This window comes from Ambystoma mexicanum, chromosome 1q, assembly GCF_040938575.1.
Source record: "Ambystoma mexicanum isolate Mex_15411 chromosome 1q, UKY_AmexF1_1, whole genome shotgun sequence".
NCBI classification, from domain to species: Eukaryota; Metazoa; Chordata; class Amphibia; order Caudata; family Ambystomatidae; genus Ambystoma; species Ambystoma mexicanum.
In genome coordinates this window covers 507,906,232-507,928,315 of record NC_090922.1, presented here as the reverse complement: position 1 = coordinate 507,928,315, position 22,084 = coordinate 507,906,232, and the positions used below count along the sequence as shown (strand labels likewise).

General features: G+C 45.3%; 1 protein-coding gene across 3 annotated transcripts in view; it reads right to left on the bottom strand.

Moving 5' to 3' along the window:
- Positions 1-3,217: 3,217 nt before the first annotated feature.
- The window catches only part of LOC138530102 (zinc finger protein 260-like), a 79,468-nt gene continuing 60,601 nt past the window's right edge, over positions 3,218-22,084 (bottom strand). For 2 of the 3 annotated variants that reach the window (XM_069640882.1, XM_069640883.1), the window contains exon 3: positions 3,218-11,094. In XM_069640882.1, the coding sequence (XP_069496983.1) occupies positions 10,646-11,094 (449 nt within the window). In that variant the 3' untranslated portion in view covers positions 3,218-10,645. Of the gene's footprint in view, positions 11,095-16,293; positions 16,548-22,084 lie in introns of all 3 variants that reach the window. The other variant, XM_069640884.1, reaches the window with a different exon arrangement.

Sequence of the window (22,084 nt, the reverse complement as noted above, 5' to 3'; positions counted from 1 at the left end):
AACATTACAGCCCTTAGGAATGCAGAGGCTACAATCCTATATGAGGAAGAGGCAAAATGGCAGCTAGCAACCTCCCACCTTGCCAATATGCTGACAGCCTCTCCTAGGAAGCAACCTCAACAAGTGCAATTCAGAACGCAAGTCAGGCTCCCTCACATCTTGGAAGCGGACGGTGCCACTTTGGAACACCCAATCACACCAAAAAAGTGATTAAAACCTTGAAACCAAGGGCATGGGCCACGATGGATATCCACCAAAATTCTTCAAACTCTTTCAACCTCTCTTACTGGGCACGATGACAGAACTTTTCAACTCATTCCGAGAGACGGCCAATATCACTCCCTCTATGCAGGAGCCCGCCACGATTATGCTCCTGAAACGTTGGAAGGACCGCAAGGTGTGTGCATCATATAGGCCCATATCCCTACCCAACGTAGATGTGAACATTTACTCTAAAGTCCCGGCGAACAGACTGGCATTGGCAGTGCCAACTATCATAGACCCAGACCACACAGGATTCATCAGAGGGAGGAACACAGGAGACAACATCCGGCGGGCCCTCAACCTCATCGAAGTGGCCGCTCGGGATCAGCAGGAACTAGCATTATTAACCTTGGATGCTAGAAAGGCCTTTGACAAGGTGGACTGGGCCTTCATACGACTCTAGTTGAAGTCTTCCGGTTAGGCCCCATGTTCCGAAAGATGCTTTTGGCCAACTACCAAGCCCCGAAGACGTCCCTTCGGATGAATCAAAAGCTTTCAGCTCCAATTTCTCTCTAATGCAGGACGAGACAGGGCTGCCCGTTCTCGCCCTAGTGATGGAACCATTTGACCAGAAAATCTGCCTTAACGAGAAGGTAACAAGGATGGACATGCAAGGGGAGCAATTTAGGATATCACTATACACAGATGATGTGATGCTCTCCCTCAATGACTGACAAACTTCCCTCCCGGCTGCCCCAGCGGAACGGGAGGTTTTTGATCAGGTGGCCGGGTTTGCGGTCAACTACACCAAATTGGAGACACTTGGGGTGAACATGATCAAAAACCTCATAAAGGCCCTCTGAACAGCTTGCCCACAAAATGCAGCACCACATCCACGCCTTAACTAGGGATATGCATAGTGGCAGACCCCAAACAATTATACACAGCAAATTCCCCCCCCCCCTGCACCCCCTCCTGTTCAAGAGAAGGGACGGCCAGGAAATCTCCCTGCTGGGCAGAGTCACAGCATGTAAGATGAACCTTTTGCCTAGATTCCTATATCTATGCTCGACTGTACCCGTTCATCTCCCTAAACAACTCCTACTGCAACTACAGAAACAGCTATTGAAATTCATCTGGAAAGGATGTAGACCGAGAATTCCATTGAAAGTAATGATGGGAGCGGCCAAATGGGGAGCTATGGGTTTACCAAACCTTTCTAACTACTGCATAGCGGCTCAACTAACGTCTGCCGCTGCCTGGGCTGAGAGGACAAACCCCCTTAAATGGATACGAATTGAACAAACTAAGTGTCCCCCCGCTAGACTCACTGCTACACATATCGGGCACGGCACGCCACCTATGGCCATCGATCTTATATTCCACCAGGACTATGCTGAACGTTTGGGCCAAGACATTGCGCATGAAGAAGCTCCCCAAAGGGTTAGGCCCTCTCTCCCTGATACTCCGTAATCCAGACTTCTCACTTGGCCTAGATGGAGCAAATGTTAGCCGATGAGCCTAGGAGGGGGTGCGTGGGGGTCTCAACACTCTCTCACAGCTGTTTGTGAAAGGACCCCCGCTCTCCTTCAAAGAATGTAAGAGTCGCTTCCACTTAGCAGAAACTGAACGGTTCACCTACGCCCAGATCAGACATTGGATCTCGCAGCCAGCGGTTCGACAGTGGCCCACAAGAGACCTTCACTCCCTGGATCACGCGTTAAAGGAAGGTCCGTGCCGGGGGCTGATCACCAAGCTCTACAAACTGCTACAAGAGGACATGCTAACAACCAAACCAACGTATATGGCCAGATGGGAAGCAGACCTGGGGCACCCTATAGAAGATCAAACGTGGCTGGACATTTGGACCAGGATCAACTCCGCCTCAAGTAGCATCACCAACAAGAATGCGCATTAAAACTCCTTCACCATTGGTATTACTCCTCAAAGCGTTTACACCACTTTCAGAAGTTCACAGACTTCTGAACTGCTAGAGGCAATGTGGTTCTCGCAGACCCTTCCTCCACATGTGGCGGGAATCCCCGAAGGCACAGACCTTCTGAGAGGAGGTCATACAGGTCACTGAAACTATAACCCGATGCAAATTGCCCATGAACCCGGAGGTGATCCTGCTGGGGGTGCCATGGCCGGAGTGCTACCCAAAAGCAGGTTGCACCGCTAAACTGCTCACGCAGCTGCTTCTGGCAGCCAAAATAACCCTGGCCGATAAATGGAAAACTCAGGAGGGCCCCTTAATACCCCTAAGGTGGGTGAAGTTGTGGAAGATCCTAGTGGCCGAAAAAAAGTCACGGCGGCAAAGGAAGGTGCATTGCATCGCTTTACGGACTGCTGGGGCCCGGTCCTGGAAAACAATAGCCAGTTTCTGGTGCTGACCTTCCATCCGCAACTGGCGAGACACTTCCTAAAAACAAACTCCCTCCCCCGACCTCATCCTACAGCCGGAGGGTCCCTAAGGCCGTGGGAAGGCCCAAAGAACCAGACAACATGGGGATCTTGGGGGAAGGAGGGACAGGCGGGGGTACTTATTGTATCATAACATATTATATATATATTTATTATTTTTTTATTATTTTTTATTTACCTTGTACATGCTGTAACCGGATATAAATAAAATTGTTAAGAAAAGGAAGAAAATAAAAATGAAGCACTGTAGTGTCCCTTTTGGAAACATATCCCGATGGTGCGGTGTTGCGCCACCTATCTAACAGGGATAGACAGAGAAATATCCCAATATCCCTCCACTAAACTCAAATACAGATCACTCATACATACACCATATTAGAATATCTCCAACCATCCTATCATATTAATTCACCCCCCTCAACAGCAGCAAGAAAAACCATATGTGTCCTCAAAAAACAAATACTCATTATACAGAGACTTTAAAAAACAATAAAAGCCAGGGCTAATGTTGTGAGACCAACCGACCCAATGCTATGTCGAAATGATATCCATTGCACAGTTTAGACACAATCACATCTCACTCGTTGGCTGATTCTGGTAGAAAAAGTATTTATTTCTGGCCGATTCGAACACAAGGAACCTCATGTAACTTTCATTGGCTGATTTAGGTAGACGTACACTTACTTTTATGTCAGTGGCCCCTTTGGACACAAAAACCCTTCACTTCCCTTGTATTAGCCAATTCTACTAAAAGGGAAATCCGTTTACAACATTAACAAAAACACAACTCAAAATTTTAAGAAAAATGAGTTTGACGCCATGATTTTAGGAATACATTGGAGTTATGTTTATTTTAAGGACACATTTAAAAAATATGTACTAAAACACAGCTATAAAAGCATCTTTGGAGACAAATAAAATATTACAGATGCAGACAACTGTGGTCCCCAAAATCCAGGAATCCAAGGGGAATATTCTATAGAGGGACTCAGCCTCCTGTATAGGAAGCATAGTACTGCACATCCAATATGGACTTCAGGCATTTGGGGAGGGAGAAGGAGGTAAAATGGTTACAACAAATTGAGGGAAACATTTGGCAGGGAAACACGTTGTGTGCCAATTGAGGCAATTTATTGCGAGCTTGGGCTCACCTCTTCAATGACTAAATGGAAGAATCAACGTAGCTCTTTTTTTAAAGATGATGAATCATAGTAATACGGATTCTCCATCCTGCATCCAATATGGACTTGAGGCATCTGGGGAGGAGGAGCTAAAATGGTTACATCAAATTGAGGGAAACATTTGGCAGGGAAATTGGGTTACCACGTTGTGTGCCAATTGAGGCAATTTGTTGCGAGCTTAGGCTCACCTCTTAACGACTCATTGGAGGATTCTACGTAGCTTTTTTTTTTAAAGATGGTGAATCATAGTAATACGAATTCTCCATACACATATTTCACTGATATGATAAATGGGGAACATACAGCTACAAAGGTATTCAGGGTTTTCATGGATGAGGTTGGCAAGTTCCATGAAACCTTCAACTTCAAAGTTGACAACCATTTAACCTGGGTGTCTTCCTTAGAATATTGAAAGAAAAGGCATTGCAGTGGGATAGAGTTATTATGCTGGGAAACCTTTCCAGAGTAAAGAAGTATAATGTATACTCTAGTTAGGGTGTCCTTTTCATATAAGTTTTTTTTTTAAATGTAGGAACTAAGGAAACTCATGAATTTAAGATTTAATTTGCTTCGTACGCAAGAAGTCTAGGGTGCTTGGAATAAAACTCCTTCTGCTTAGAGAACATGCAGAATATGCAGGCTGGAGGTCGATACTGTAAGACATACTTACAGGTTGCCCACTGCTTTTTGATAAATAATAAAGCCTTATTTTTCTTTTATGCAGGATATAGTAGCTATCATAACGATCAACTCTGGAGCAGTGTTTTTTCAGGAAAGTCATTGATGATTACTTCTGCAGCCTACATTAAATGGAAGGATTTTTATACACGGTTTTAGTGATTTGAATGAGGGTTTTAGTGATCTGTATAATGGAATTTTCGGATGTATTTTATGGTTTTGTATTATGATTGATATAACTGGTTTGAGGAGTATCAATGGTTATATTTAAATACTGTATTACTAATGTGGGAGATATCAACTGTGTTATATTAATGGTGAATAAACAGTGTTACTTATCTGTTTTGGATATTGTGTAAAGGTTTGTAATTGAACCAAATACATAAATAGATATATTCTTTTTAAATCTAGGAATATGAGAACCAAGTTACATTTAGTTCAGCCATCCCAATTGCGTGTGTATTATTTACCTGAAGGTTGGGTGCAGGTGAGCTGCCTCTTTTGCAACTATGAATTGGACTTCTAAGAATGGGCATCTGGTGGGAAGTCCTTCATACTTTAGAAAGTCACAATGAGGGACTGTCTAATAGCCAAAAACATTATCGACCCATTTAGATGCAGAACTCAACTAGCCAGGTTTCCCTAACAACCAGATTTCCCCACAACCAAACATCATGCTCTGGGTGAACATTCCTCTTGGAACACTCCATGACAAACCAAAGGAAGGATAGGGCATAACACAAAAACAGCTTTAAAATCAATTAACCTCACTCCTTCACAGTCTATCTTCAGGTCCCCTTCCCTTAGCTTCTCTACTGCCAACTAGAGGGAAATGGGAGGTGGAGCACACTGCTGTCAGAACACAGAACACACACAGTGATGCCTCCACATCACAACACAAACAAGAAAACAACTCAAGAGGCAGACTGCAGAGTAGCATGTGAGGATGCTCACGTTAGTTAGCAGGTGGTAGAAGTGAAGACGAAGGGTTGGAATCCCCAGACAAAAGGTGTGACGCAGGATTCATCATTGGTACGCACAGCAGCTGGGGAATTTAGAATCACAGCGAAGGGGTGTGAAAGGAGGCAATAGCATCTCCTAGACACAAATTGCAAACTGGGACACTGTTTTAATGATAAAAAAAGGATGACACTAAACCACAAAAATGGGTTATCACCAGGAATAATTTGATAGTGTCTAAAAATGAAGCTCCATGTCCTTTTGACCCTTATAGAATAGTGGTAGTTGTACGCTGTAATTTACGATAGGGCAACTTTAGAGGCCAACAATGTTTCTTTCCACATTCATGTGCAGAGGATTTTTCCATGCGTGGTGTTAGGCTTTATACCTTTTGTCTGTTTTAGAGTAGTTGGCTTTTTGTTAATCTTTCAGTTATAGGTTTTGCAGGATTGATGGCTTTTTCTTTTTTTGTACCCAGAAATTATGATGTACACATATAAGCTATGATCAAAAACAAGCAAAAATAATTTGTAAAAATGCTATGAATTTATCAATTTGACTTTTACGATGATTTGTTCATTGTTCAGGGTTGCAGCATCGTAACCCCTTTGGGGTACCCTATATTTCAAATAATGGTCTTCATTTTTAGACACCATCAAATTATTCTTGGTGGGAACACCTTGTGTGGTTTAGTGATATTTTCCCCCGTCCCCATTAGAGTCAGGGCTTGCCCCTCAGTTTCAGAAGGAAAAGGATGGCATGATGTGTGCATTGCCACCACCAGGGTTTGCAATTGCCAGGAGCCTGGTGCCATTTAGCTTCTAGTTATATAGCCAAGGGGAGCCTGGTTAGCTTAAAACCAATGGCTAACAGGAGCTATCTTTGACTCCCCAGACTAGTGGTTCCATACACACATTGATCGCTATACAAAAAGAACTGTTTTTGGGAAAGTTCTTAAAGAGGAATAAAGGACTGCGTAAGGGACATTTAAATCCTATTGGATAATATTTACTGAAAACATGTTAGACATTGCATCCTGCGCACATATTGGATTTGCCGTGGACTAGCTCACTGTTCTCCAAAAGTAGCTCTTGCCTAATGGCTATTTCTAATACCGAGGAGCTACATTTTGCTGGGCACCAAATCCTAATTTAGACCCCTGCCACCACAACATCAAAGTCATACTTGCATAAAGCAGGAAACACTGACGGATGTAAATACGTAAAAGAATCAAGAAAACAGAAAAAATAGGCTGCAAGCCTCACAAATTACAAGAATGGCTGTTGTGTCTATGAAAAGCACGTACCGGGCCACCTCGCAACTTGTGTACTGAAGAGTGCAACGCAAAAGGCGCTTGATTGCATCAGACCTAACCCCGAATGGAGAAACTAGAGGGGAGATGACATGCCAATACAAAGTGGCTACTGGACAGCATGTTGCACACGGTCCCAGCGAACAGAAAAAGAGTTTGGGGGACCCCTAGGTCAGGCTAACCAAAGAAATGCTACAGAAACAGGAGCCATTTGGACTACTTTGCCCATTTGAGAATTGATTGGCATGAAGGATCTGCTCGGCAGGCGCCTTCTACCTCAAATTGGAGTATTCTCAAGCTATTGCACCAAGTCAATCATAACATGTCAATAAGGAGCACAAAATATGCAGAATAAGTCCGTCAAAAATCCTGAAGGGAGGGTAGTCACCTGGAATCGGCTGGAAAACAGAACACAACAAAGATAAAGATTGTAGCAACCAAAAACATCGCCGTCATGTCTCGACAATTAAAAAAATTGTACTGGCAGGTACGACAGAGATGGGGAAAATAGGCTGTCAGTAACAAATGTCGAGGTATTGGGACAACCAATAAAATAGAGGGAGCTCACCAAAGCAGATTGTTTAATAGCTGGTTCCCTGATTTTTGGGCATGAACTAGGGAGCTCATCATTGAATATAAAAAGTCACCCTAAATCAAATGTGATGCAAAAGAGTAAAGGGAGGAGCTGTAACCAACATAATGAAGAATGAAACAACCAGTGAAATCATCATGAAAGCAGAAAGGAAGAGGGTAAGGAAAAAGAATACAGAAAATAGATGGAGTCACCCAATCCAGACCTGTGGCCTGCACTGATCGAGAGGAGCAAGGCCTACAAACCGATCAAGAAGCGCTTCTTCTAATCGAGGGAGATGGCCAGTATTTTTGTCTTAACAACACTGTAAATAATTCAAACAACCTGTCCTTAACCCCGCAAATAATTCAAACTATGTACTCCTAGTCCCTCAAAACAGCTACGAGCCCTCTGGGACAACCACCGCTAATACGCATTTATGGATTCCTTCTGTTTTGGAGACAGTGTTCTTACCCCATGGACGAAGCAGGAGTAGTGGGAAAAAACGATACCTAATCTGAAGTCCAAAGAATTGGGTTTCGATAAAGGACAATATAAAGAGAAAGGACATCATTAAATGGCACAAACATACAAGGATGTGGTAACTGCTGTTGCTTGTAATGTCAAATAAACTAATGGCAACATAAAAATAAAAGTCAAAAACACATTTGCTACTGAAGCTCCTTCTAAAATTACCATTCTGTCAGAATTAAAACTTGCCATAGCTACCCGACAAGAATAATTTCCCCTTGCGGCCTTCCCTCTGAAGAGACATGCATGGAAGAGGTGTCAACGCCTATACCCGCAAACATAGAAGTCTCTCTGCCTTTGTCTAAGGAATGTGATTTCTCATCAGATCGGAAGTGGAGAAACTTTGGTGTTAGGCTTAGTTTGAGGGAGCAGCAGGCTCAGTTGTTCAGATCAGTGAGTGCTAGCAGAAGGCTGCTTTGTGCAAGTTTGACAGCTTTTCTTGGCACTGCTCTAACAGCGGTGAGCCATCAGACACAGTAAACTGAGACAGTTGAGAAGAGACACATTCTCTAATGCATGACACCTAAAAATTAGGATACAAAAAAGGCAGCTTGAAAAATAAATTAAGAATCTCGCACGTGCCGAAACAGGGAAGCTGCTTCTTCACCTACAGCGTAAACCTCTAGCGCAGAAGCAGAGTTACAAATCCTGTCAAAGTGCAAAACCTCAGCCTGACTTCCCTTTGAAATGGCAGACTACCACTGGCTACCTCAGAAATATTTTATGCTCACATGGGAAATAAACGCTGGAATAGTAGCCATGCATGGCATGAGGCACTGGAGAGCAAATTCCAGCACTTCACAAGCATTCTCCCGTTGGACAGAGGGTCAGGTAGGCATTCTTCTACGATACCCAAGGGTTGTGGCGGGTGTTGAAGGGGGAGGATAGTATGCTGAAGGAAGTTTATTCACTTGACTAATAGAAAGAAAGGAGACTGAGCTACACAACTCAAAACTTGCAAGTGTAGGAGCAGGAACCTGTAGAACTCATTAACTATGGAGATGGGCTATCCCTATTAAGTGCTTTGGGGTACCGACTATCAATGTGTACGGAATGCTTAAGTGTGAACATCCAGCAATAGTGATACCAGGTGAACCGTATTTGAGCCAGAGCAGGGCTTTCCATTGGCTCACAGTACACCAAATCTATTTTACTCTGAGAGAAAACAAAGTCAGAATAACCCTGTCCTGCTCTCATGCTTCATCGCAGGCCCTTTACTGATAACCACCATATCACACTACTATGCTTACTCTCTCCTATACACCATCATTCAACTAGAACACAGCTATACTATGACACATTCGGCCTAGCTGTTCCCATACTAACATGACCCCACAAACACCTCATCATCCTAATAAAACACAGCTAGCTGAGCACATACCGGCTAGCTTAGGCATCTCCTTAGGCCTAACGCAGCCAGAACTCAGTCTGGGTGTCCACCCTCCAGACTGAACACATCCAACTGATTTCCTCAGCATCACACCTACCGCTAAGAAGCAGCTATCATGCATCAACCACACCAGATGCACACATATCCTGTGCGCCCACGCACTAGACAACACTCTCTCTCGCTACTGACTTGAACTGCGGTTCCCGAGGGCGTTCAACCTACCAGCGCTTTGAGGTCATACCAATGAAACATAAGGCGCTATATAAATGCAAAGTAACATAACATAGCAAAAACAAAGCAATGACGCAGAGATTAATGCATCAACTCTACTTAATCCGTGTTAGTGTTATAGTAGGACACTGACTTAGTGACTGGCATATACAGAAGACCTCATTATACTAAATCTCTCTAAACGAGGAGCAATATGTGTTGTGATCGTGTTGTCCTGAAGAAAGCTTTAAGCGACTGACAGCTGAAAAAAGTTGAGTGATAAAGCGAAGGAGCATCACAAATGAATTGGATGGCTTGAGCAGGTGAACGATTTCGCCCTTTTGTATGTTACGGAGGGACACAAGAGACAGTTTTATTAGCCATTATTGGATAGTTTTGACTCGGATCGACAGATTGGAAGCCATGGATAGCTCAAATCTGGTTTAACTGTAGTGATCGAGTAACCCTATTGTTAGTTGTACACACAAGTTAGTTGGCACAGCACCTTCTATTGTCAACTCCCCTGCATGCTCACAAGAGCTAGCTAGATGTAGTAGTTACTACACTGACAAGTTTCAAATTCTGTGGAAAAGATGTATTCAAATGCACTGAAACTAACCTCCTAAGTTTAAGCGCGTAGATACCTCAGGGTTTTGCGCGCTATTTAAATAAACAAATGCAAAATTAAGGTTGGTGGTTGGAGTGAATATGATCAATGGAGGGATTAAGCCTTTACCTTCGGCTGTGGGGTACTAGGTCCCCTACTTCCCAGAACAGGGAGAAGGTAGGTTGTATTCTCAGCAGACAAAATGTCTCCTGCTCTTCATAAGCCACCGATTTGCGTTCTTGGTGGCTGACCTACTGACACCAGACGGCAATAAATACAACATTCTACCCGACACCTGGAGAAACAACCCTTCAACTTTGTCCTGCAAATGTAGGCTCTTATGAATTGCAACACCGGAGACCAATGGGATTTCAAACTGTGATTAGACTTAATGGATGGCCGAAGGAAAGAGGGTAGGCATGAGGAACACACTGGTCACATTATTTATAGAATGAGGGTAGGCATGTGTAAACACTGGTCACCTGGCTATGCATGGAAATATGGAAGGCATGCACTTTTCTCTATCACTTCTCTGGTTTATTTCGTTTACAGTTCAAGAAGTTCTGTGACTGTAGATCTAGCTCTTGTGGATCCACTCGTGCATCCTCAGGCCCCTGCTTGCTGGGTACATGGCGCCACACTTCTCACAGCGGTACGGGCCAGCTGCCTTATCCCTGTCGTCATAAGAGTGTGAGCGCTGGTGCTTCGTTAGGGTTGACAGCAGCTTGAAGAGCCGGCCACACATGGCGCAGGGGTACAGGCCTGGCTTCCCGTGCATGGTCTTGTGAATATGCATTGCCTTTGTGCTCGGAAACTTTTTTCCACAGTCTGGGCACACAACCTGCTCCTGGTCCGGACGAGGACAAGACCGCCGCTCCTCTTGCTGGGCAGTCTGGTAGCAGAGTGGGTCACGTTGAACATGTTCAGCAAAGTCCTCAGGGTGGTGGCGCTTCATATGCCTCAGTTGAGATGCCTCATTGATGAATATTATGTGACACTTGAAGCATTGCTTCGACTCCTCGTTGCCTGAAAAAGAACAGAACCGAAAAAGATCAGATGTGGCTGGTATTACTAGGAACATTAACCAAAGTGAAAGAAAAGGCAGGGCATGAGAAGCATATGTGCAAGGTTCAAAATTCCTCGAGCCATTAAGAGCTTGGTTAGCTTGACACCAACAGCTACCTTTGGTTCCCCAGGGCAACTGATGCTACACAAATATACACATTTCACAACCATTGTGTATCTGGGAATTTGAATAAAGGTGCATTAGGGAACTTATAGAAGGCATTGAGATCATGATTTTTCCTTAATTTTGTCAACAACATTACTACTACTACTACTACTACTACTACTACTACTACTACCCCCCCCCACGGGCTCCCAATGTTTACGTATCCCAGTTTGTAATTGTCGTCCATCTGTTATCACCATGACCAGGGGGATTTGTGTGGACACTGGGTCTGTGATCCTTAGTATCTTAGATGCTCCTTGCCACAGCCGTATGTCTAGTGCCACCAGATATGCTTGTTTTCCCAAATGTAGGGTCGTTACCCAAAGGATCCCTTTTAAATAGCACCGTTTTACTACTGGTTGTAGTAGAAATGTCTCAAGTGTAGGTTCATCCGCCAGCTAGCCTGCCTGCCTGCCACAAACTGTAGTTGGCCTGCAAGGAAGTATAATTCGAATTGTGCAACCTTTATCCCTCTTTACACATGCACTCTTTGGAGTGTGTTCAAGGCCACCCTGCATCTACCATTCTGTCTGCACTCTGTATCTAGTGTACCAATAAAGCGTTTGGTTATGTTATATGTAATATTTACAAAGTAGTGTAACAGGCTGGGAAAATACGTTTTCAACAACACCGCCCTACCCATTAGCGATAGGGTCTATCGCCCCCAGAAATTCATGGATCTGGTGCTTCCCTCCAACGCTTTCTGCGTGTTGCATTTATGCTTGAGTGCAGTATCATGATATAGGTCTATCCACAAGTAACGGAACATGTCTGTGTGCCGTTTTAGCACCAAGGTGGGTAACCGGTCCCTATTGATGTGAGGACATCTAATGGGAACAAACAAGACTTTTCCCGACTGATTGTGATGACTGATGATTCAGTAAAGCTATCGAGGACGTCTAGTACCTGCTGCAGATTCTCTTCAGGCTGTTGTATATATAGTAGCATGTCATCTGCATACATGGACAGTAAATGTTGTACGCCATTTATTCATATTCCCTCCTCTCAATACTCCTTCCTACGGTGCGCCGCAATCGGCTCAATAGCAAGGATGAAAAGCATTGGGGATAACAGGCACCCTTGTCATGTGCCTTTCCCCAGTTCCCTTGTTTGGAGAAGTGATGACCCGTTCTGGCTCTGGCCATCAGTTTGTTATAAAGTAATTGTACCCACCGGATAAAGCTGTACCCAATTCCAAATTTATGTAGTACAGCATAACCATTCCCATTTGCTAGAGTCAATCGCTTTCACCGCGTCCAGAGAGGCAACCGCACAGTAATGGTCATGTGTCCTGATGCTCTCTATTACATGATGCAAGTGCCTTAAATTTCATGATGTTTTCCAGCCTAGCACATAACCAGTTTGGTGTGGGTGTATTAATTTCGCTATCACAGGTTTCAATCTGTTCGCTAGTAATGCCGTCAGTATCTTACTATCTTGGTTTAGCAAGGACAAGGGCTTTTATGAGCCGCAGTTCATCGCAGATTTATTGGGCTTGGTCAAGGGTAATATTACAGCTTCTCTCAGATTCAAGGGGAGAGAGCCTTTTTCATAAGCTTCCCTGAACACATCTAACATTACTGGTGCAAGGTCTTCCACTAATTCCTTGTAAAACTCACTTGGCAGGCCACCTGTGCCTGGGGTTTTCCCCAGTCGGTAAGGACCTAATCGTGGCTAATATTTCTTTCATAATATCCCCATCCAGACTCAGGAGGTTGATCAAATCTAAAGCTTCTTGGAGGCCTGTGCTCAGGGCTGTGTCTTCCGCTTTGTATAAGGAGCTGTAATATTCATAAAAGGTGACATTAACCTCGGCTTGCATGTTACAGGGGAGGCCCTGGCTATTATTTATGGAATAGATCACCTCCCTGTAATTATCACGCTTATACAACAATGCCAGGAGCTTAGCGGCCTTGTTCACCTCAGCATGTTGTCTCCTCTCCCAATGTGTTAAGCAGTTCTGTCTCAGCTCTATTTTTTTAAGGGGTCTTTGGCATGGTATTGTTTTTCACCATGTCTTCCAAGTCTCGTCCAGCTTTGGCCAAATCTCTAGTAATTTCCATTTGTATACCGCCTGAAGATGGCCTAGGGGGAGCAATTTGCCACGTAAGGAGCAAGGGTGCGTGTTCCAACAAAACCAGAGCTTTATATTCTGTTTCTATGAATTCACCAACTGATCCGGCGCCCACAATGAAATAGTCCCGTCTGGTATATACTGCGTGCGGGGCAGAATAGCCACGGTTTGTTGGGCGTTTGGCTCTCCAAATATCAGTTACCTTGAAGAACTTCAATAGAGCATGTAGGGGTTTTGGCTGACGGGGCGGGCTTTGTGAATTTACAACCGGATTCAGCGTGTAGTTAAGGTCCCCACCCAATATCATCACACTGCCCCTATAGAGGCTGAGTCTGCAGTATAATGAACTGAAAAAGGAGGTGGCATCCAAAAAGGGGGCATATGTGTTTATGATGCAAATTTCCTTGTTCTCTAGGAATCCATGCATAAGCACCATTCTTCCCTCCTCGTCTGTTTTTGTCTGTAGAATTCTCAAGGGTACCGTTGGTGAAACCCAAATAAATACCCCTCTAGAATATGCCGAGACCACTGTGTGTCCTCCTCATTTTTTCACCAGTGTGTCTTGTCTGCTTTTGGTAAGATGTGTCTTTTGTAGTAGCACAATGTCTATTTTATGCCTGCACAAATGTGTTAGCACTCTCTCCATTTGACATAGCTGTTGAGACCTCTAACATTCCAGGTCACCAATTTAATATTCCTAGCCATGGTTCCGGAATTGGAAGGGATAATCACTTCTCACTGATCTCTCAACCAGAGCTTCAATGTCAACATACACTATTACCTTTATGGGTAAGCTTGGAGTTTGTGTTAGGTTTTGGGGTCCAGGGCCTGAACATCACTGTGTGCAAACTTGGTACCATCTGGATGTTAAAGAAGGCTTCAAAAACAAACTGTACAACTCCTCCCACCTTCTCCCCTTATTCCCACTCCCAACCATCGCCCAGCTACATATAGCATGCTCAGGCGTGTCCACGTCTCGTATCCTGTCTACCGAGTGAACCACTAGGTGACTGGTACGAAGCGGGTGGATACTTACAACTCGTATCGCCAAATGCAACTTCGCAGGGGGCGGCAGCAGCAAGAGGTGTAGGTTGCATCTGAGTGTCCCAGCTTCCCTCCCAGTCACCCCTGCGTACTGATACATTTTACCTTAAAGCAGCAAATAAAGATTACACTACTTGCGTCCATCGTTTCTATGCCTCAAGGAATAAACCTGAGTGAAGCAATGCTGGGTATCCCATAGTCCCAGCTGTGTGAAGACTCTTCACCGCAGAGGAAGGCTTCCGCTGAGTTACGGGCAAGTCTGTCCCTGCATCTACGCTCCGCCTCCATCCGCTGTCGTGGCGAATCCCCCATTGTCCATTCTTAAACTTACTCGGGCGGTCGAAAAATAGTGATCAGCCATTTTGCAGGATTTTTAAAAGGGCTGGGTAAGCAAGCATATATTTAAGGCCAGCCTTGTGGAGCCGTTCTTTCGCACTTGGAGCATGTAGTCTGGAAAGACCGCCAGTTTGGCCGATGCTCTTTGTATGGAGCCCCGGATATTGTAAGTGCTAGTATTTTCTTCCAGTCTTTATAATTAATTGTTCTGGCAATTATTAGCCTTGGGGGGGGGGGGCGCACCTGGCAGAGGTTTCTTGGACAGAGCTCTATGTGCACCTTCACCTATGAGACCTTGTGTGAGGTTGCCTGGGCCCACCGCTTGCAGGAGTAATTTCTCCACATTTGTTGTAGGATCTGTCCCTTCCATTCCTTCCGGCAGGTCCATTATCCTGATGATGTTCCTACGGGCTCCGTCTTCGGCGTCTTCCGTTCGGTATTCCAGCATTTTCACTTTCAGTTGCAATGTTTTGACTTCCGTCTGCACTGTCAGCATGCCTGGAGTGTTATCCTTAACTTGTGCTTCAATTTTGCATATCCGATCTGCTAGTACCCGGACGTCCTGCCTCAGGAGTCCCACATCGATCATCAGTGCATCTAATTTGGATGCTAATGCTGTTTGTAGGGCAGCGATGGCTGTTACTCTCCTCTGGTTTTTTCTTGTGCCATGTCTGCGGCGGACGCTTGTGTGTTGACTGGGCCTTTGGCATATGATTCCTTTGTGGTTTGTTTGGCCTTCCCTTTGTTGGCTTTGGTAGACATCTGGAGCGGTGTGCGTCAATTCCTTGGTGTAGTCCTGATATGATTCTGTGAGCTCTCCTTTATGCAAGAGCTCACTGAGTTGGCGCAGTTAAAAGTGGGGTGGGCCTCAGTTCCTTGCTGTGTTTTAGAAGGTGTGTGCCCAGCACTAAAGGTTCTGGCTTGTGCACAGGTGATGCCCCCCAAACCACGTTGTTGGGATTCACCTACTTTGCCTACGGGACAGGGCCCACCGTCTGCATGTGTAGATGTACCACACCTCACTCAGTCCAATGTCTGACCTGGACTGGGAAATCTGACCTCCTCTGCAGCTGGTATATTTGTGTTTCTTGATGCCATGTGGAGAGCTAAGGACCTGAAATAATCAGGGTGGGCCAAGTGCTTCTCCCACTGTACATCGCAGCCTACCTCCAGAGTCTGCTCAGACTGCACCATGGGCCGACATCAGGAAAGCTCTCGTGCTAGGGCGTATTAGTGGGCTCACAGTTCAGGTCTCTATGGCGCACCAGGAGTCTGGGTGACCAGTTCAGTGGGTTATGCCTCAGTCCGCAACGCAGATTATCTTAGTGCCACTGATCAGCCACTTGTTATCTGCCTTCTCCTGCACAGGATCCACAATCCGCTAGGAATGTAGTTTAGTTGCTTTCCCAACGTATCAGTCCCTGTATGTGCCCGCTCACGCTTGTAATATTCCATATCTAAAAATCAGGATCTAACAAGTGATCAATGCTACAGTGGGGATCTCCTCTGCATGGAGCTTGCTGATCTGACCTTCACCTACCCGCTCTCGCCGCCTGTAGTTTAAGGGAGGTGGCCAGTGTCTTTTCTGTGCGCAAACCGGTTCAGGACGCCAACTGAAGGCGTCTCCTCCTGCTCCGGAGCGCACATGTCTGCAAGATCTTTCTGGGCTTGGCTTGAGCTGGCGCAGCTCGTCCACCGCCTCCCTGCTCAGTAACTCCCAGGCACCAGGCTCGGACGCCACCCCAGGCGGTGCGTTCACCGGCAGTCCCTCAAGTTCGATCCAGCACACAGCGCCTAAAAGAACAACATGGTTAAAAGATATTGCATACTGTTACGATCTTGATGATGGGTTTATTCGCAATATGCCTTTACATGCACGTCCCCCTGATGTTTGGGGGCTGTATCTGCAAAACCTGTTGCCTATACCATGTACAGTATCTTCTTGTGTAACAATGTATTTGCTGGCAATGTGCCTCTGAGCACCCTGGTGTTTTCATTTGTTGAACGTTAAAAGGAAAATCAAATAAATAAAAATAAAAGAAAATAAAAGCTCCTGGGTCGTGATAATCAACTTCTGGTCAGAGGAAAGTCTGAGTCTTCCAGGAGTTACTTGAAGCTCCTGCTCCTTGAGTTTTCATGTTGACCTGTGCATATGGGAGTATTACAAAGTAAATTAACTAAAGGGAGAACAGACAATGGGGTCTGGCATTACAGGCTTCATCAAATACAAGGGAATACATAGAAGGGGAGGACAGGGAAGTACAAAGGGTATGTACTAATTATTTTAGATTTCGGGGAGAGAACACGAGGCTGGGTACTGCACAGGATGGAATGTCTGGAATACAAAAAGGGAGGTAAGAGGGGGCAGAAGGGTTCACGGATATAATTATAAAAGTGATTCAATCATTAATAAAGAATGGGAAGAAGAAGGCACTGATGACACAGAGTTTGGTATTACAGGGTATAAAAATAAAATGGGGAAACAGGACCAGGCACGGTTGGCATATGGATTTGCACCAACGGATGCATTATTCTGAGGGTGAAGAGATGACAGCAGGAGTAGCCCAGGAGGCCTGTATTAGATGCTAATGATGGGCACATTAATCAATGGAAGGAGAGGGCTGACACAGGGTCATGCAGGGCTCCAGATGAGAGTTTGGTGAAAATATTGTATTCTTTTTATTTTTTGCTTATAGCATCAGCTTAGTTTGAGAGCAGCAGAATGCTTTACAACAGGAGGATGCGAGCATTGCAAGAAGGGAGAAGGATTTGTGTTGGTCTAGCAGGCATTGGTGAAAGAGCCACTTTTTTTTGTTTGGCAGAACTGGAGGGTGGGGAAGGTGGGGTTCAGGCCTCTGCCGGGATGGAATTCCAGAAGGTCTGGCAAGGTAGAAATACTGCTTGTGAGTCTTCACTTTAAAGGCAAGCTTGGACACCAACCTTTTGATAGTTTTGCTAGGTGGGGCTTAAGAGCCTGGAGAGCTGTGGAGTTTAGCCAGCAAGTACGTTGGTGCTACATTTAAGACTGCTTTGTAGGGGATGCATGCAGTTTTGAATATTATCCTGGCTGAGAGGGGAAGCCAGTGAAGCTCATGCAGCGTAGCAGAGGTATGGTCGAATTTGCGAGTGGCTGTAATGAGGCAGGGTGCGGAGTGGTGGGCTGCCTTGAGGGGGGCCAGGTGTGCTTTTTTGACTCGTGGGATTTGACCGAGTTCGACAGCTGCGTGATGTATCCTTCCAAGCATTCACAGAGACATGCAATATTGTGGGGGCCGTGCCCTTAGGGTAAAGATAAGTGTAATCAGTGACCGATGGATAGCTATGTGATGGTAGTTTAGGAGAGTCACCAAAGGTTCCATGTAAAGACTGAAGACTACCGGGGAGACGATAGAACCTTGAGGTGCCCCATATGTGAGGGCAAGTCAGTTGGATCTTAAGGAGCCCATCTGTATGGCCTGGTTTATGTGGGATAGGAAGAATGCAAACCCTTTTTGAACAGTTCTTGAGTGGCCTTTTTGAATGGTTCCAGAGTAGCCCATCATGTCGGCATGGCGGGAGCGGAATGTTAGGTGGTCGACTGGGTCGAAGGCAGCCTAAAGATGTGTGACTAATCCTTGGATGTCGTCCCTTTTCCCATGGGGAGAACCCTTCGTATGTGGTCAGGGCAGTGCGGCCACAGTCCAATAATCCACCTAGGGGCAGTGTGCCACAGGAGGATCACATGGGAGGGGGCATCCCTTATGCGGTATGCAGATACCCCTTTGGAGTCTCCCATATCCTCAGTCCTAGTCCCTGCCTCCCGTGTGTGCTAATGCAGCATAAACAAACTTAATCCGGTTCCATACACAGACGAGGGAAGAGTAGGAAGTCCTGAGTGAAGATCAGACCTTGGCTGCTGGGATGAAGAAGAAGCGCAGAGAAATGGTGAGCAATGCGCAAATCCCGAGAGCACAATCTAGTCGATTCGGAAAATTAAGACTGCAGAGAATTATAAAGATGGAAGGACGCGAGAAGGGTCGACCCTGTAGGAGAAAATGACGCAAAGGGGATTGGGGTATACTCTGGAGTGAAACAAGGGGAAGGGACGCATACCCCTCGAGTTGTGTGTGTGGTAGAGACATTTTGCTGAGGAAAAGACAGTGGAGAAGCCCAGAAGAAGGGAGACAAATACCATGGGCTCAAGTAAGAACATTGCAGAAAGTCAGGAGAAGAGGAAGCCTCTGTTGGTGTTGTAAGAAGCTGACAACCTGTCGGACTAAGGTTGACCCTCTGTTTTAGAAGTTGTTTTGTGCACCATTTTTGGGAACTTTACTTCGAGAACTGAAGCAGAACTTCTGAAACCGCTGAGAGGAAACAGATCCCCCCGTGCACCGTATTAGTATAAGGGCTAGAAGTAGGGTTTTTGATACAACAGTGGACTTATTTTTGGTTGACATCCTGACTGACCCATTAGTTTCCTTGGAGGCAGAGAAATCCGTCTGAGTTTTAGGTACCTTTATTCCTTTAATAAAGGTTTGTAGCAATAAACATGCCACCACTGTCTCAGTCTCCTAGAACAGGTCATTTAGCCGGGTTCGTTCTCAGCAGAGGGGCATCTATGACTCATTCCTGATTGTTTAGGGGCCTTCGGTTTAGTCACCCTAGGTTTCCTAGGGTCATCCAGACATGGACCCTTTGCTCACTGTGCTCAGAGAGGCACAACTCCAACTCATTGATGAGGCCCAACAAGGCTGAAACACGTGTCTGGGGTTTCTGTTGGTTCTCCTGTTCAGAAGCGTCTGCAATCCATAGCTTTTTGTTGCTGGACTGCCCATGTGGGCGGGACGAAGACTAATATGCAAATGGTTATTTCCCTTCTGTGAAAGGTACAGTGAGCTAAAGTGTGGCTGCGGACTCTCAAGTGGGTACCTTCCCAAAGAAGAGGTAGTTTAGTTGTGTTTGTTCTCGCATAGGGTCACCTATGACTTATTTTTGATATCTTCAAATAGTCTCTTGCCACATTCTGGACAAGATCTGGTAACTTTTACAATGCACTCCGATTTTGTCTCCCCTTTAGGGACAGTTGTTCCACAGTCCTTTGTAGCACTCTTTCTTACACTTGGATCCAGGCTTATATGCCTATCTGACTCTTGAAACCTAGGCCTTTTTGGGTTGGTTATCCTTTGTAATGACTTCACCCTCCCCCTGCCCCCTCTCCTGGGGTTGCTCAGTTTGATCATTTTTTATCTGCTTCACTTGCTTTCCCATTCATATTTATAAACTTCTCTCTGGTTTCCTCCACTCTATTTCTTAAACCTTAGGGTACTTTTCCCTCTTCCCGGGTTGTTTGTGCCCAGTTCTAAATACTTTCTCTTTCAGGCTTATTCGTTAATGTTTTGCTCACATTAACACAGTTCCGCTTTAATGGATCTATATGAAGTATCCAGTCAATTCGACTCTGCTCGGAAATGCCATGCCTTCATCATTTCCTTAAATGCTCAGGATTCCTCCGAAAGTCACAAACTCCTTGACTCTGCCTCCTCCAGGCTCTTCTCAGTCTGTGTTTCGCTTCTGCTCGGTGTGCTCTACTTTTTGAGCCTACTCATCTCAGTTAAATGTACATCTCTCCTTAAAGAGACAGATCCTCCTCCTAGTGCATAATGGGATATTTTAGTTTATTCTTCGGCCAAGTACCTGTATCTTGTAATGTTCTTCATACCCAATAGTCCCATATATTCTTGTCCTCTAACTGGGGAGTATCTCCCAGTGAGGTCCCACTTGCCCAGACCTTCTAGGCAGGGTCTCGCGGAGTGTGCTCACCTCCCAAGCCTCAACGGCTCCCCAGTAGGGAGAAGGGAAGAATACCTTCGATTTGTCATAGTATCTTCGATGAGGGAGGCATTCACAATATTGAGGCATGTGTTGAATGCTGGGCCGGTGAGTTGTTTAATGAGGGAGACCGGAAGGAAGTGGTTTGTGTAAAGAGGTGCGTTTAAGGGAAGTGAGTGTGAGAGACCTCTGTAGGAGAGAGTAGGGAAAAGCCAGTCCAGAGAGAAAGAGCCCAGGGGCGAGGGGTATGGATAGTTTGACCTGTGTGGTTTTGAGGTGAAGCGACATCTGATCTTACCAATTTTGTTAATGAAAACGGTATCAATTCCATTGCATTTGTCTTGTGAAACCGGTACCCAGGGAACAGGTGTGAGCTTGGCACAGTACTGAACTACTTCAAATAAGGCTTTGCTCCCAATAGAGGCTGTTTCAATGGTGGATGTGTAGTAAGCCACCTTGGCCTTGGAGATCATGTGTCTGTTGGGTGTGAAGGGATTTTCCGGATGAGAGATACTCAGGGGTGTGGTCCTTTCACCATGGCTTTTCAAGGGATCTGATCAAGCATTTGTGGGTTGCGAGCTCAGGTGTGTACCAGGGAGCAGATTGATCAACTTTGGCGTGGCTAGACTTCAGGGGGTGTGTGGGCAACCATAGTTCTTTGGCTAAGCATTTAAATGTATCCAGATAGACTGAGGCACTCCATGTAGTGGAGAACGGTTGCCTCTGGTGTGTCTAGCTGGAAATCAAGGAGCAGTGCCCAATTATAGGCCATTTAGCCCGGCCTTTGTGGGCAGCTTTGTGTGCCATATAATTGGGTGCATTGTGACATGGTCAGTCCAGTTGAGGGAAGTGGGGTTCAAGCACGGGAGGGTCAGGGAGCAGGTGAAGATTCAGTCAAACGTGTGGCATTTGACACACGTGCGTAGGAAGATTATATGTTTATTGTCACTGAAAAACTGCATGGACCTTAGAGTCGTGTAGGTGTTTTAATGGTTGGATTGAAGGATGTTGAAGTCTCCAAGGAGGAAGATAGACTATAACTACAATAGGAGACGTTTTCTGAGGAAAGAAGGTTTGACAGATCTTTGATGAAGTTCGCAATCCCCAGGGGAAGCCTGTAAATAAGGAATGTAATTGAGCTGTTTGATGTTTCGTCCGCCCTTAGCCCTAGTGGCGAGTTAAGAGATGCTCTGTGATCTAATAGTTAAGAAAGGGAAGGAAAGGCAGGGTCTAAAAGCAGGTGGGTGAGCAAAGGTCAAGCGACCAAGATCCAGTTGAACCAACTGATGCAAGTGGTCTGCCTATTTTTTGAAGAATGATTTATAAGGAGTAAAAAAAGGTATTCTTTACTTTCGGGGGTATTTTTCACACAAGTAAAAATATATGTTGACTCTAAAAACAGCTACTTTGGTAATGTTTTGAACCCTGCACCTAATTATTCATGCAAACAGATTCCTTTTCGGAAACGGTGGTAATAACATTGGAGCGCCTTACTGTGACCATGCGCTGTTGGCCACTTTCCG